Genomic DNA, 16427 nt, shown 5'->3' on the forward strand with positions numbered 1-16427 from the left:
GCCGCGTGCCCCGGAAGTCCCGCCCCCTTCGGCAGGGAGGTGCGGTGCGGAGGAGGTAGCCCTCTCGTGACGTCACCCCCGCCGCTGCCTCTCGGGCAGGAGCTTCGGCGATCTGTGCGTTCCCATTGGTTAAGGCGCGGAGGGGCGGGGCGAAGAGCGCGGCGGGGCCGGCCTCCCGTTGGCCCTTGGCCGGGTTGAGGGGCGGGGCTTAGACAGAGCCACGCCCCCTTCCCCGGCGAGGCCCCTCCCCGCAGCTCGGTTCCGCGCTCTCCCCATTCCGCCGCTCTCGGCTCCCCTCGCCATGGCGTCCGCGGCCGGTCCCGGGCAGGGCGGCTCCGTGCCGCCGCTCGCCGTGCAGCGCGGCATCGTCAAGATGGTGAGCACCGCCCTGCCCGCCCGCGGCCTCCGCCGCCGCCTCCCGCCTGTGGCTCCTCTCAGCTCCCCTCCCGGTAACCGGGACGCCCCCGCCGTGCAGCCCCGTCCGGTGCTCGGGACTCCGTCTCCCGTCCCGGTAGCCGGGACCCCTCCGCCGTGTAGCCTCTCCCGGTTACAGGGATCCCCCTCCTTTCCCCTCCCGGTAGCCGGGACCCTCCCGCCGTGTAGAACCCTCTAGTGCGCAGGACAACCTCCCCATTCCGGTAATCGGGACCCTGCCCCGCCGTGCGGCTCCCTTCTGTGATCAGGAGTTTCCTCCGCTCCCCGCCTCCCCTCTCGGTAACCGGGACCCCCCCGCCCTGCACCTCCCGCCGGTGCATGGGACCCCCCCCCCCCCCCCCATCACTGTAACCGGGACTCCACCTCCGGTACTCGGGACCTTCCTCTTCTCCCCGCTTTCCCTCCCGAGAACCGGGACCCCCTTAGGGAGCCCAGGACTTTCCTCCCGTCCCGGAGCCTCGCGATACGCCCCTGCTCCTCACGGCTTCCGGTTCCCCGCCGCATGGGGCCCCGGGTGCTCCCGATGCTGCCGTCCCGTCCTGGCCCCCTCCGGGAGCCTTAGACCTCTCCTTCCCCGTGCTCCCATCCCGGCTGTTGGGAAGGGGCGGGAGGAACTTTCGGGTTCCGTTGTGCATGCCGGGGACCGGGAGCCGGTGGAGCTGAACCCCCACCAGCCCTGAGGGAGCCTGGGTTTCCCTGGCAGCTCCATGGCACCCCGTGTCCCACTGCCCATGGGCCACCAGCACCCAGTATGTCCCTTGGGTGCCCCAGGGGCTCCTCTTCCTATGGTGCCAGTGGCATCCCCATGGGAAGGGGCAATGGGAAGGGATCCTGGAGCTCTCAATGTGTTGTCTCCACGTGTTCCTGGAGAGCGAAGGTCAGGAGCTGGCTGGTGCCATATTCAGGTCCCTGTGGTTCCCAATATCCAGGGCTTTCCCAGGGAACCCCCTCTGGGGATGGTCTTGGTGCTGGCTGTGAATCCCACCACTGCCTTTGGATTGAGACCTTCACTCCAGGGGATGCCAGTGTTTTGAGGATGCTGCTTTCCCCATCCTTTATCTCACCGGTGGCATGAGGATCCATTCCCACCACCCCATCACCTCTCATGCCTAAGCAGCAGATTTTGGGATGCTCAGGGAAAACCTCACTTGGCTGCTCGTGCTCCATCCAAGGGGATGTGTATCCATAGTGCGATGTTGGGGCAGGATGGTTGGTGTCTGCTGGATGAGAGGTGGCTGCGTGTGGTAGATACCAGCTCCTGGGGACCACACACCACCCTGGTGCCCCATATCTGGAGTGGGTGCTGCGGGATTGCTGTCCAGGCACCCCCCTGGGATGTGCCCCATGGACCCCCTTCCCTTTCCAGGGCAGCACCCTAGAATCCCTGCCCAGGGCATGCTGGAGAGGTGAGATTCCCAGGCTCTCTGTGATGGTGCCATGGAGTCAGGAGCTGCTGGCCTGGATGGCTCCTCTGCGATTCCCGTCACAACTTGTTGGACTTGGAAGTGTTTGGGGGTGTTTTTTGAACCTTCCTGCTGCATGTTTCCTCTGAAATGACAGTGGGACCTCAAGAGTCTGGGAGCAGGATGCGATGAAGAGCAGGAACAGGGTGGTGGTGGGGTCAGGACCCTGCAGCCACCAACTGGAAGAGGCTCTGCTCCATGGTGTGGGATGGAGCTCAACAGGCTTCTTTTGGAGAACCTAAGGACTTGGGGAAGCCCATGGAGTCACTCCATGGGTGCTTTGGGATCCATCCTTCCCTTCTCACCGCCTTCCTTCCCACCTCTGTGCCTGGCAGCCACAGCTCTGGACTTGGCTGTGCTGGCAGGACTCCGGTGCCATTCCCACCACAGCAGGATCCAGGTCCATCCATCCTGCATCCCTGTGCCATGCCCTGGCCTTGGTGCATCCATCGTGCTCCTGCACTAACTGCAGCTTCTGCAGCCTGGTTTAAGCCAGGGTGCCTATAGATGAGGAGGAGCACAGTGTGCTGTACAGAGCAGCTTCACTAACAAACCTGGCCCCTTCCCGGGATCCAGGGTTTGTGTTGGTAGTTGGATAAACCGCTTACAGCATCCCCGTGCCCTATAAATTAAAGATTAAGGTTAATTACAGCCATGAAACCTCTAAGTCCTCAAGTACCAAGCACTGAGCCTTTTCTGTGATAAGTGTGTGTAGGTCAGGCTTAATTTGAAGTTGAATTCCCAGAACGTGCACCGGTCTGTGTCATGGATCCATGCAGGGAACGCTGCAGACAGCAATTGTGATGCTGTGGGGCTGGTTTTGGCAAAGTTCAGTGGGAGCTGGTGTCCCTGGCACTGCCTGCTGGGACAGGGGACAAGTCCTCTGCTTTGGGATGCACTGTGAGCATCCATAGAGATTTTGGGTGGGCATAAAGCCAGGGCATGGGCTGAAAACCAGGTTTTCTGTGAGTGCTTCAGCAGCATCAGTCCTGCATGTGGGGAGCCCAGGCTGATTAAAATGGGAACAGGGTGATCCCCAGCATGTTCAGAAGCTGGAGCTGCCTGTGCCAGTGCCATGGGTGGCTTTGGGTTCTTGTACTGGGATGGAGCTGTTGGGAAGCCCTGGGGTTCTGCAGCTGGGTTCTGTAATTGACAGGGGAACAAGGAGGAGATGTCCCATTTGGGGTCTGTGTTGTTCTGGGGATTCTCCCATCAGTTCTCTCCACAGGGGTTTATCTGACTTCTATGGAATCACCTAAAGGTCTTAGAATCACAGTAGGTAAAAGCATCCACTTGGAGCGTGGTCCTTGCCAAGGTTTTTCCCTGCCTGCATCCTCCTGTGCTGTGTGAGCAGCTGTGCAGAGCCGCTTGGGGCACTCCTGAATGTGGGAATGCTCTGTGGCACACAAGGAGCAATGGGGCTGCTGGAGCTCTGGGAGGTGGGTGGGATGGGATTGTCCAATGTAGCTGTGCTCCTGGCTCCGAGCCCTCAGCAGCCAAATCACTGGGGGAGAATGGGGCCATCAGGGTAAAATCCCAATGTGCCAAGTCCTTGGCGATATCCAAGATCGCCGTGTTCCGTCGTGCTGCCTCTGAAGGAGGAACGGCGTGTTTGATACCCCTGTCAAGTGCAGGGTGAGGAGCTGGGCTCCATCCTGCATCCCCAAGCGGGAAACCTGGAGCAGCTCCTGTGTCTGTGAGAAACCGTTCGCTGTGGTGCAGACCTTCCCATGGGGTAGGATCCATCCCTGGGTGCCCGTGTGCAGCATCCCCTTGCGCCCCCCTGGCCCCTCTCCTTTGTTGCTGTTTGGGGGCCCCCGTAACCCCTCTTTGTCCCTGCAGGTGCTGTCGGGCTGTGCCATCATCGTCCGTGGCCAGCCCCGGGGTGGCCCCCCCCCTGAGCGCCAGATCAACCTCAGCAACATCCGCGCTGGGAATCTCGCGCGCCGCGCCGCCGCCGGCCAGCCCGACGCCAAGGACACTCCAGATGAGGTGGGTGCGTCTGGGAGCACCATTCCCCAGGGATCACAGGCGGGGCGGGGCTGGGCAGGGGCCTCCAGGCTGCTGGGACGGCTCTGCAGACCACAACACCCTCTGCTTGGACATTGCAAGAGGCATTGCCCATTGCCAGACCATCCCGTGGGATGCAGGCAGCTCCCACAGCTCACGTGAGGCAGCTGCAGGATACAGACAGTTCCTTCAGTTATCCTTTAAGAGATCCTTTCCCTGCTCCAAGCATCCCAGTGTGGAATTTGGGGTGGGATTCTCCTTCCTCACCCTGCTATGGACACACACGTCCATTGGCAAGGACCAGGATGGCTGGGCAGCGTCTGCAGGTTACACATGGGGCAGCTGCAGGATACAAACAGTCCCTTCAATTATGCTTTAAGAAATCCTTTCCCTTCTTCAGCCTTCCCAGTGTGGAATTTGGGGCAGGATTTTCCTTCTTTGCCCTGCTGCAGTCACACAGATGCCTGGGATAGGACAGGTATGGTCCATTGGCAAGGACCAGGGTCTGCAGGCTACACGTGGAGCAGCCGCAGGATACAAACAGATCCTTCATGTGTCCTTTAATTGAATCTTTTCCTGCTCCCAGTGTGGAATTTGGGGTGGGATTCTTCTTCCTCACTCTCCTGTGAGGATGGGGCAGGCATGGGCCAAGATGACTGGGCAGGATCTCCAGGACCAGGGGAAGCCGTTGGTACCTCCAGGCTTTCCCTGTGGGGTTTTTCTTGTGCCAGGAATGGGGTTTTGGGAAGCAAGGGGGTGTTGCTTTGGCAGCTGGATGCAGGCAGGGCTTTCGTGCAGGGAGCCTGGCCCAGGCCACCCATCCTCCCAGCCCCGGGGGTGGTGCAGAGCGCTGGCAGCTAATTGCTCTCCCTGGGGAGTTTGTCTTCTGGAACACTGCTTCAGCCGGTAAATGTCACTCTTTCCTCATGAAGTGATGCCTGTCAGGTTTGCTAATTGTTTATGAGCACGTCATGTTCTGCTCTGGACCGTGTTCTCCACCCACTGCTGCGGTGGCGTGGGGCTGAGCTCGCTGGGGCTCCGGTGTGTTCCTACCTCCATGCACAGAGGTGCTGGGAGATGCAGGAGCCTGCTGCTCCTGGCTGTCGTGGTTGGTTCTGCTCTGCTGTTCTCCATGGGCATCCACGCAGACTTGGGTGGGAGCTGGAGGAGCCCCCACCATGTCCTGGGCAGCTGGGGCTGGTCAGGGTTGCTGTGGCTCCAGCTCTTGGAGCGCACTGGGTCTGGCTGTGCTTTGGGAGTATGACACCAGGTGGAAAACCAACCAGGACCCCTTTTGGTGGGATGGAGGGGGAGAGTGGAGGTGTTTCTCCTGCAGTTGATTCCTGTGCAAGCCTCCAGCATGGCCCATGCAGCACGTGGGGGACTTCAGGCTTCCCAGCTCCATTAGATCCATTGGCTCCTGGTGACTTCTTTCCCTCCAGCCCTGGGGCTTCCCGGCTCGTGAGTTCCTGCGGAAGAAGCTGATCGGGAAGGAGGTCTGCTTTACTGTGGAATACAAGACCCCGCAGGGCCGGGAGTACGGGATGGTGTACCTGGGGAAAGGTGAGTGCAGATGGGTCCCTCGGGTGCCTAAAGGGGTGGTGGGGAATGTTGTGGCTTATGCAGTGGGATGTGAGGTGCTTGCAGGGAGCAGGCCCGAGGTGGTGGATTGGGATGTGGTAGTTGCAGAAGGATGTATGCCTGCTTCCAGTGGAGCTCCAGCTTTGGAAGGAGAGTGGTCCCAGCTGCCTGTGGGGCTATGTTCTCTGGAGCTGCAGCCGCTGGTTGATGCACTGCAGTGTGGGGAAGCAAGCCATAGAATCCTAGAATGGTTTGGGTTGAAGGGACCTTAAAGCCCCTCCAGTTCCAACCCCTGCCACAGACAGGGACGCCTTCCACTAGAGCAGGTTGCTCCAAGCCCCTGTGTCCAACCTGGCCTTGAACACTGCCAGGGATGGGGCAGCCACAGCTTCTCTGGGCACCCTGTGCCAGCGCCTCAGCACCCTCACAGGGAAGAACTTCTGCCTAAGAGCTCATCTCAGTCTCCCCTCTGGCAGGTTAAAGCCATTCTCTGTGTCCTGTCCCTACAGGCCTTTGTCCAAAGCCCCTCTCCAGGTTTCCTGTAGCCCCTTTAGGCACTGGAGCTGCTCTAAGGTCTCCCTTTAAGGAGCTTTCTCTTCTTCAGGCTGAACCAGCCCAGCTCTCTCAGCCATGCTCATTCCTGAGCTTCTAGCTTTCTTGTGGGGCCTGGGAAGCCCTTTGGGATGCAGATCCCCTCCTGGCAAGCTGGGGGTAGATCATAGTTTCAGGGTGCTGCTGCTTCCCGCTTTCCCATCCCATGGGCATCCTTCGGCAGGAAGTCTGGCAGGTCCTGATGGCACAACCTGCACCAGATCAACCTTGGAAGGGGTTTTGCTGCTCATGCTCCTTTCAGTCATCCACAGCCTGGTTGTCTGCCACATTGAGGGCTCCTGTGCTCTGCTTCCCATGTAGGTGTCATTCTTATTGTTAAATCCCAGCCTGTCACACTGCTGAGGTGAGAAATGAAGCTGAAAACGTTTTCTGGTGATGTTTGTCAAGGTTTAAATGCTCTTAATGTGGAAACACTGCAGCAGCGCCCCTGGCAATGATGCAGCAGCTCTGGAGGGGTGGGCTTCAGAGGGGTAGAGGCTTCCCATTGCTGTCTGGTGGTGGCAGAGCCAGAGTGGAGATGCTGGGGAAGGGTCTGGGATCTCTACACCTGTCCCCAACCACCCCTTGTGTTTCTATAGATGAATGATGCCTTCTGCAGAGGTGCCCATTGCAGGTTGTGCTGGCAGTGCAGCCTTTGCTGGAGATCCAGGCAGCCCTGTGGGTGCTGGGAGGGCACTGCCTGCGTGCCTGCCCTGGGTGCTTCCCCTTCCCATGGGGATGGTCCTGGGTGACAGCAGGGCCTGCAGCATCAGAGCAATGTGCCACCTTCCCACTTGGTTAGCCCTGCTCTGGTGGAATGGTGTCCCCAGGAAAGCCCTGGGCTGCTCTGCTTGAGGTATCGTGAAGGCCATGTGCTGCTGGGGCACTGGGATAGTGACAGGAGCCTTTTGCTCTGGGGTTGCTCTGGCACTTGTTAGCTGGAATCATCTTGGGAGCACTTTCCATAACTGAGGTCTGTGGGTGTCTCTGGGCTGCCCCATGCACTGGTGGCTTGTCTCAGTCTATTGGAATCAAAGAAAGGTTTGGGTTGAAAGGGACCTTAAAGCTCCTCCAGTTCCAACCCCCTGCCACAGACAGGGACACCTTCCACTAGAGCAGGTTGCTCTAAGCCCCTTTGTCCAACCTGGCCTTGAATACTGCCAGGGATGGGGCAGCCACAGCTTCTCTGGGCACCCTGTGCCAGTGCCTCAGCACTGGAACCCCAACTGCCCCCTGTACTGGTGCTCATCTCACTGACTCTTCCCTCTCCACAGACACGAGTGGTGAGAACATTGCTGAGTCCCTCGTGGCTGAAGGCCTGGCCTCCCGCCGGGAAGGGATCCGAGCCAACAAGTACGTATGCGGCTGTGCTCCTGTGCTGTGCTGGAGGGGTCCCTGCTGCTCCAGTTCTCTGCAGTTATTTATCTGGCCATGGAGTCGTTGGGATCCTCAGCTGTGGCTTTCCACCATGCCTGGATTTCATGAGCGTCAGTGTACCTGCACAGTGACCCCTTGTCTTTAGGTTTGGGGTAGTGAGGAGCTGGGGAGGGGGGACTCAGGTGTCTCCGTGCCCTGGATGCTGAAGCACCAGAGGTATAGCCCTGAGCTGCAGAGCAGAAAAACACAGAACCAACCGGGCTGGAAAAGCCCTTGAAGCTCATCCAGTCCAACCCTTCCCAGCACTGCCAAGGCCACCACTAACCCACGGCACTGAGGCCTCGGCTACACGGTGTGTGAACACTTGCAGGGACGGTGACTCCAGCACTGCCCTGGGCAGCCTGTTCCAGTGCCTGAGCACCCTTTGGGGAAGGAATTGTTCCTCATCTTCATCTAAACCTGCCCTGGTGCAGCTTGAGGTCCCATCCCTTGTTTGTTGGGAGCAGAGCCCAGCCCCCCTCCTGGCTCCATCCTCCTGACAGTTGTAGAGAGCAAAATATCTCTTGGTCACTGGAAAATAATCCACGGAGTTGAGGTGCTTTGGCTCATGTTGGAGAGGTGATGTTGTGATGCTCCTGCCCCTTATCCTACATCTGGTGGTGAGATGCCTGTGCCAGCATCATGAGAGCTGATGCCAGTGCTCTGGGCAGTGGTTATCCAGTTCCAGAGGTGTGAGTTGTGTCTGTGGCACTGCTATAAATACCAGTGGGATGCTATTTCCGTCCCCATGCCTGCTGGGCTGGAAACTTGCCCGTGTTGCTTCCTGAAACTCTTCCTGGCACACTTGGATCCCTTCCACGCAGTGCTTTTTGGTAGGACAGCTTGTAAACAGGTACATTGGATAAACAGGGTGTGCACTGCCAGGGGTGTGGATGCATGAGTTCATACCCAGGTTTGCCAGTGCTGAAGCCTCAAGTGCCTGCAGGTCTTGCTGCCTGCCCAGGGATGCATTCCCTGTGCCATGCCCTTGGGAATGTGGTTCCTGCCTGGTGCTGGTGGGCTCTGGGTGCTGGGGTTCAGCCCCTGTCAGCTCTCACTGCCTTGGCCTGATTCTGCATCTCCTGCAACACTCTTGAGCTGTGGAGTTGGATGAGGGAGGGAAGTATCTGCCTGACAGACAGCTGGGGATAATTGCACTGACTTACACAGGGTCATGGAATGGGTTGGAAGGGACCTTAAAGCTCCTCCAGCTCCAATCCCCTGCCACAGGGAGGGACACCTTCCACTAGAGCAGGTTGCTCCAAGCACCTGTGTCCAACCTGGCCCTGAACAGTGCCAGGGATGGGGCAGCCACAGCTTCTCTGGGCACCCTGTGCCAGCGCCTCAGCACCCTCACAGGGAAGAACTTCTGCCTAAGATTTCATCTCAGTCTCCCCTCTGGCAGGTTAAAGCCATTCTCCATGTCCTGTCCCTACAGCCCTTGTCCCAAGCCCCTCTCCAGGTTTCCTTTAGCCCCTTTAGGCACTGGAGCTGCTCTAAGGTCTCCCCTTAAGGAGCCTTCTCTTCTCCAGGCTGAACCAGCCCAGCTCTCTCAGCCTGGCTCCAGAACAGAGCTGCTCCAGCCCTTGCAACATCTCCGTGGCCTCCTCTGGCCTTGCTCCAACAGTTCCACGTCCCTCTTGTGCTGTTGCCCCAGAGCTGGATCAGGACTGCGGGTCGGGGGTCTCCCCAGAGCACAGCAGAGGGGGAGAATCACTCTGGGACCCTGCTGGGGCTTGTACCAAGGGGGATCTATGAGTCCATGCAGTGGCCGTGTTGGCTGCAACCACTGCTCCTCACCTGTGGTGTCCAGAGGAGCAGTTAGTGCAGGACTGAGCTTCCCACAATTGAACATGGCCTGGAGCATGTCACTGCTCCATGTTTGCTCTCCTAATTGAAAGGGTGTGTAATTAATGGGTGCATGTGGTCACTCTCAGCCACTCACTCATCAGCTGCTTGAGTTGGGTGCTCCAATGTGCAGCCTCGGTGCTACGGAAGCTGGGTTTGATTTGCTGTGTGTTGCTGTCAGCAGGACAAACCTTGCTCACCAGCTCACCCAGGCGCTGCCTGTTCTAGCTGTGAGTGATCAAATCACTAAAGCATCCTGAAAAGTGCCTGGAAGATGGATATTCCCACTGTTAAACCATGCAGAAGCCAGCAGCCTCACCCCATCTCTCCCTGTCCTTGCAGCCCTGAGCAGAGCAGGCTGGCAGAGCTGGAGGAGCAGGCCAAGAGTGCCAAGAAGGGGATGTGGAGTGAGGGGACGGGCTCCCACACCATCAGGGACATCAAGTACACCATTGAAAACCCCCGCCACTTCGTGGACTCCATGCACCAGAAGCCTGTTAATGGTAAGCTTGCACCAACCCTGCCCTCTGTCCCCTGTGTCTGCCTGCCCCACGCTGCTCTGGTGCTGCTCCCAGCACCCTCTTGCCGCAGAGAGCCAGCTTTAGCTCCATTGTTCCCCCAGGCCCCTCCACAGCAGCACCAACCTCTCTGCTTTTGCTCCACAGCCATCATAGAGCACGTGCGGGATGGCAGTGTGGTGAGAGCCCTTCTCCTCCCTGATTACTACTTGGTGACCGTCATGCTCTCAGGGATCAAGGTGAGCTCAGTGCCTGGCCTGCATCCTGGCAGGGTGCTCAGGAGTCCTCTCTGCAGCAGATTCCCTCTTGAATTTCCACCATCCTTCACTGTACATCCTCCTTGGCGCCCTTTGGTGCCAGTGTGAGCGTGCAGGGGTTGAACTGGTACCCAGTGGCTGCCAGGCTCATGGAATCATGGAATCAGCTGGGTTGGAAAAGCCCTTTAAGCTCATCCAGTCCACCCATTCCCAGCACTGCCAAGGCCACCACTAACCCATGGCACTGAGGCCTTGGGTTAGTGGTGACTCCAGCACTGCCCTGGGCAGCCTGTTCAGTGCCTGAGCACCCTCTGGGGAAGGAATTGTTCCTCATCTCCATCTAAACCTGCCCTGGTGCAGCTTGAGGCCGTTTCCTCTTGTCCTATTGAGCTGCACTTCCTAATGCCAGACCCAGTCCTGGTTTACTCCTGGTTGTTTGCTGGGGCACGTGAGGGGCTGTGTTGGTGCAACATGGCACAAAAGCACCAGGATGTAGCTTCCAGCCCGTTTCTCCTGCATGCTACATCCAGAGCATGAGGGCACCGTGCATCCTTCCTCCCTAGGGAGGTTTCCCATCTCCCCACTGAGATTTTGGGGCCCAGCTCATGTCGTGACGGTGTCCCCCTCTGCTGCAGTGCCCCACGTTCAAGCGGGAGGCAGATGCCCCTGAGGTCCCGGAGCCGTTTGCTGCTGAAGCCAAGTTCTTCACAGAGTCCCGGCTGCTGCAGAGGGATGTGCAGATCGTCCTGGAGAGCTGCCACAACCAGAACATCCTGGGCACCATCCTGCACCCGGCAAGTGGCGCTGGTGCTGAGGGGTGGGAAGGGGTCCTGTTGGGGTGTTGGTCATCACTTGCTGAAAGTCCAGTGCCTTTAGTGGGGTTTCTGGGGTTTGCGTTCTTTAGTGGTGGATATGGGAGGCCACGGTCCAGCTGAGCATCCTATAAGGAGAGCAGAGCCCTCACTGGGGTGGTCTCTGGTAGTCCTGGGGTGCTGTGGCCAGGGGGTTCTGGGGACCTGTGAGTTCTGAGGGGCTGAGGAGGGGAGGGGAGCCCAGCTCTCCTCAGGGATGCAGAGGGAGATGTCGGTGCCTCCCCCCCTTGTCCACAGAACGGGAACATCACCGAGCTCCTGCTGAAGGAGGGCTTTGCCCGCTGCGTGGACTGGTCCATCGCTGTCTACACCCGTGGTGCTGACAAGCTGCGGGCAGCCGAACGGTGAGTGCTGCCGAGGAGCTATGGGGTGCCTGTGGTGACTGAACCCCCCTCTCCCAATCCACATGTGGGTACCCCCCCACGCTCACTGGCGTGGGAGGTAGATGGGATCTTGCCTTGTGAGTCTGCACCAGCACCACTGTCCCTGCCAGGGCTTTGGTGGATGATGGGCTATTGGTCCCCTCTGAGGACAGTAGCTCGGGCATCACTCCTGTCCCCTCTCCTGCCAGGTTTGCCAAAGAACGCAAGTTGAGGATCTGGAGGGACTATGTGGCCCCCACAGCAAACCTGGATCAGAAGGACAAGCAGTTTGTGGCCAAGGTGAGTGGCTGGAAGAGCAGGGGAAGGGTTTGTCTGTGTGGGAGTGGAGGATGCCCTCATCAGCCTCTACATGGAATGGTTGGGTTGGAAGGTACCTTAAAGCTCGTCCAGTTCCTGCCATGGGCAAAGACACCTTCCACTAGACCAGGTTGCTCAACGTGTAATTCTCCATGTGCACCTCCAGAGGGTTTTGCCTTGACTGCATCCCCGGCGTTGACCGTGGTGCATGACTGCACACCGGGATCTTGGACAGGTTTGGAGTGAGAAGAGATGGGACAGAGGGCAGGGGAAGGGACCACGGCTCACAGGGGTGGACTGGTTGGTGCTGCCAAAGTGTTCTTACCCTGCCTGCCGCTCTCCTGCCTGCAGAGGGCTGTTTGGACTCAGCAGAGCTTTCCTTCCCTGTCCTGCATGCGTTTCCAAGGTGGTACTGATCACATCCCTGCCCTGATCTGAGGGGTACCTGCTGTGGGGCTCCATGGCACCTCCTTGTCCAGCTCCAGGGCCTTGCTAGACCCACACACAGCTCTAGGGATGCCCCACTGCAGTGGTCCCCATGGTCCTTCCCGTGTTCCTGGCTCGGTTTGGACAGTGTAGTCGGTGCGAAAGAGCTGATGGGGGCTGATGCCCTTGCTCTAGGTGGGTATCCCTGTGGAGGAACCTTTCACCAGGGCAGTGGTGGGAAGCAATGAGCAGTGACGGAGCGTTGAGGGTCCAGATACCGAGAGAGGGGAGCAGCCCACTAGGTGGTGCTGCCGGTTCACCCAGCACCGCAGCCGGAGGAGCTTTGCTTCTCCTGGAAACCCTGGGAAGTGTGCAGCAGCCGCCGGATTTCTTGGAAAGTCAGCTTAACCCTGGTGTTCCCCCTGCCTCCGGTTGGGATCCTCCACCAGAGCATCCTTCGGGCTGCTCCATCCTTACTGGGGCTGTGCTTGCACAGCCCTCCCTTGCAGCATGCCCCAGGGGGATGCTCCTTCCCTGCCTCCCTCTGGAGAGACTGGTGTCCCCTGACAGGGCTTGGGGCAGAGCATCCCTGACCAGGCACTGGCTGGGGCAGCTCAAAGCCAGGAGCAATCAGGATCATAGAATCATGGAATCAGCTAGGTTGGAAAAGACCTTTAGGATCATTAAGTCCATCTTTTGCCAGTCCCATCTCATCCATGCAGTGCAACCAATTTAATCATCTCATCCATGTGATGCTGTCACCAGAAGCAGCTCCTGTCCTGTGGAATGAAGCTGGTTTGGGTGTTAACTCTGAGATTATGCCCCTCTCTGCAATTCCCTGTTCGTCAGCTCGGATACCGCAGGTGATGGCATTAGCAGGGATCCTCAAACCCTTCCCACCATCTTCCCCAGGCCATGAAGGATTTGTTGGGCTTTTCCTCTTAGTGTTGCACATGGATGTGGCCGAAATGCCAAACCCAGAGACTCTCAGGAAGCCAGAGGTGAGACCCCATCCCTGGGGAGAAGGACCATGGTTGATCCCTCCCCAGTATGCTGATACCATGGTGGGAAGTAATCCCTGAGCACGGGGCCGGCGTGTGCCGGCGCTGGCACGCTCGGAAGCACCATCCTGCCACTGGGAAAGCTGCTGCTGGAGCCAGGAGCCGGCACGGGGGCCGTTAGTCACGCTTTGCTCAGCAGCTTGTGGAGGAGGCGGGTGGATGCTCCTGGCATTTCAAGATGCCCGTTCTGTTGTTGAATAGCTCGGGAGCGGGCTGGGATGCTGGCAGAGAGCTGAGGCAGGCCGGTCTCTCATCCCAAGCCCCCCACAAGGCTGTAGAGGTGTCCGAGGTAGGTTTGGGGCTTCACAGCATCTCTGGGCCTTGTGCTAAGCATTACTGTGGGGCATCCATCCCTTTGGGGACAGGGTGGGAATCATGGTATGGAGTGGAGGGGATCTGATGTGCAGGTAGCTTCCCACTTAGGGTCCAGGGCAGGATGGAACCCCAGGATCCCTCTGATTTGGGAGTGCTCTGACTCCTGGCGTCTGCTCCAGCACCGTTTGGCTGCCCTGTCTCTGCATTGAGATTCCCCAAATGAGGTGAACACCACAATGCAGCCTTCCAGTGTCTGAAGGGGGCTACGAGGATGCTGGAGAGGGACTCTTCATCAGGGACTGTAGTGATAGGACAAGGGGTAATGGGTTCAAACTGGAACAAGGGAAGTTCAGGTTGGATCTAAGGAAGAAGCTCTTCCCTGTGAGGGTGCTGAGGCGCTGGCACAGGGTGCCCGGAGAAGCTGTGGCTGCCCCATCCCTGGCAGTGTTCAAGGCCAGGTTGGACACAGGGGCTTTGAGCAACCTGCTCTAGTGGAAGGTGTCCCTGCCCATGGCAGGGGGTTGGAGCTGGAGGAGCTTTAAGACCCCTTCCAACCCAAACCAGTCTGGGATTCTATCCCTGCTTCCTGGGGTGAAGACTCAGAATTCCTCCTCCTTCAGTTCAGCCTGCTCTCTATGCACCCGGTGCAAACCAGCCCTCAGGAGCTGTCAGGCACATCCCACCCTCCAGGGGCTCTCTTTTGCAGTGTCAATTTTTGCTTTTTCCCCCTTTCCTGGGAATTGTGACAGGGAAAATGAGGACAAATTCCCACTCGCTGTGGAGTGCCAGCGCTGGGCACATGCCCGGGCTCCTGGAGGGCCACATCCATCCCCCCAGCGCCCTGCAGCAGGCTCTGAGCAGGGGCAGCAGCGACTGCTCTGGTGCTGAAGCTGCCTCCCTGTTGGGCAGGAGCCGAGGTGCTGGTTTGCAGCGGCAGAGCTGACGTAGCATCTGCTGGGGGATGGAGGAGGAGGAGGAGGAAGATCCCAACCTGGCCTTGCACCGTCAAGCAGCCGCAGCAAATGGGCTCGGGCTAATTTTGGATCCATCCTGGTCAGCTGCTGGTGCTTTGAGCCAAGGGGTTGGGTTTGGGGAGGGGGGGAAGAGAAGAAATTAAGGCTTGGCCCCGATTGTGGATTTGATGCCTGTGAGTGGCAAGGAGGAAAGCAGCGGAATGAGAAGGGGATAGGAAGAGGCTGGAGGCTTTGTGCTGAATCCCCTACGTCAGCATGTCCTGGAGCGCTGGGGGATTTGGGACAGCGCTGCTCCAACTTGAATGCCTTGTACTGAAAGCTCTCCCCTGCCAAAAGCTGTTTATGAACCAGCTTTGTGTGTGAGGCTTGGAGAGGTTGTGTCATCCCAGCGCCCTGCTGTGGGGCAGGATCAGCCCCCTCAGGGTGTTCCGGGGGGGGGAATGGGGCTCAATGGCAGCCCTTCAGATGCATCCGGGCTGGCTGGGGCAGGCGTTGCCTCCTGCCATGCTGCGGGCTGGAGGAGGTGGCCATGGATGAGCTGTGCATCTGTCTTCTGTTTACTCTGATTTTTAACCCCACTTTGCAAAACACTTGGAGCCAAATCCCCTCGGGTCTCAGTGGGAGCTGCCAGAGCCAGTGCAGGAGCTGCTCTGTGCTGAGCTGAGCACCAGATTCTGCTAAGACCCCTCTTAAATCAGTTTCTGGTCAGGGGGAAGCACTGGCCCTTCTCTTGGTGCTGGGCATCAGGTCCCCAGGTGCCGTCGTCACTGTCTTACAGGAGCGCACTCTCAGCTTTGGGGATGCTCCCTATGCAGCAGCCTGTCCCCAGCCAGGTTAAGGCCATTCCCCTTGTCCTGTCCCTGCAGGCCCTTGTCCAAAGCCCCTCTCCAGGTTTCCTGTAGCCCCTTTAGGCACTGGAGCTGCTCTAAGGTCTCCCCTTAAGGAGCCTTCTCCAGGCTGAACCAGCCCAGCTGTCTCAACCTGGCTCCAGAGCAGAGCTGCTCCTAGCCCCTAAAGGAGAGATGGGCACCTTGGGTCAGCCTCAGGCTCCTCCTGCCTTGTCCTGCCTGTGTCTTGCAGCCCCTGGGTGCCCCAGCCTCATGGGTCACATCCTGCAGCATCCCACATCCTGGCAAAGCCCCACCACAGCCTAGTGAAGGTCTCTGCACATTAATTCTGCCAGGAAGGTGGTGCTCAGGGCTTGAGGGACTTGCTGAGTCCCCGATGCTGGTTGTTGGCTCCTGCAAGTAACATGGGCTGTGCAGGAGGTCGGGATGCCGGGAGCAGGCAGCGGGATCCTGCCCTACTGCTGCCTCCTGCCAGAGAACAAATGAGATCTGACCGCTGTTCCCGCAGCTCCAACATGGAAGTGCAGAGTGCGCGTGATGGATGTGTAATGTAGCAGAGGATTTGCCCCTGGATCTGACCTGCAGCTCTTATGGCTGCAGCCTCTTATCTTCACGTCTTCCTTTCTGGAAGCCTTCTGTGAGAGGGAAGGGAGAGATGCCCAGTGTGCTGCTGGGGCCCCATCCTCACCCCTCCAGCTAGGAGGATGCCCTGAAGCATGAGATTTGATTACTCCACTTAGCATGCAAAGTGCTTTGGGCTCGGTTCTGCCATGAAAAACAGGAGCTGGGTCCTGGGAGAGGCTGAGTCCTTGGGTAGGGACGTCCCCTGGGGGGGTTTGCTGCGCTGAGAGGAGCCCTGGCAATCCTCAGTGTCTGCTTTCATGTTAATTCCCATAATCCTGTTATCCCTTTGGCTAAGCACGTTTTGAGGGACTGATGTGCTTGCTGGGGCAAAAAGTGCTGCGAGTGGAGCAAGTCTGCACTCTCCTCCCTCTGCTTCCCCCCAGGGCTCCGGAGGGATGTGTGGGGCTGCTCTCCCTGCGTGTCCTTGTGGGTGAGCAACAGTGGGAACCCTTTGGACTGGGTTTGTGCTGGGGGCAGGGAGGGGAAGGTCAGTGCCCTGCCAAGGGGA

General features: G+C 58.7%; 1 protein-coding gene across 1 annotated transcript in view; it reads left to right on the forward strand.

Annotated features, from left to right (window-relative positions):
- Positions 1-227: 227 nt before the first annotated feature.
- Positions 228-16427, forward strand: part of SND1 (staphylococcal nuclease and tudor domain containing 1) — a 99613-nt gene continuing 83413 nt past the window's right edge. The window contains exons 1-9 of the mRNA XM_062613647.1: positions 228-376; positions 3741-3890; positions 5351-5471; positions 7355-7433; positions 9687-9847; positions 10010-10101; positions 10755-10913; positions 11229-11335; positions 11563-11653. Of these exons, the coding sequence (XP_062469631.1) occupies positions 302-376; positions 3741-3890; positions 5351-5471; positions 7355-7433; positions 9687-9847; positions 10010-10101; positions 10755-10913; positions 11229-11335; positions 11563-11653 (1035 nt within the window). The 5' untranslated portion in view covers positions 228-301. The remainder of the gene's footprint in view (positions 377-3740; positions 3891-5350; positions 5472-7354; positions 7434-9686; positions 9848-10009; positions 10102-10754; positions 10914-11228; positions 11336-11562; positions 11654-16427) is intronic.

Source organism: Pezoporus occidentalis, unplaced genomic scaffold (assembly GCF_034315485.1).
Source record: "Pezoporus occidentalis ecotype Australia unplaced genomic scaffold, CSIRO_AGI_Poc_V1 ctg17, whole genome shotgun sequence".
Lineage (NCBI taxonomy): Eukaryota > Metazoa > Chordata > Aves > Psittaciformes > Psittacidae > Pezoporus > Pezoporus occidentalis.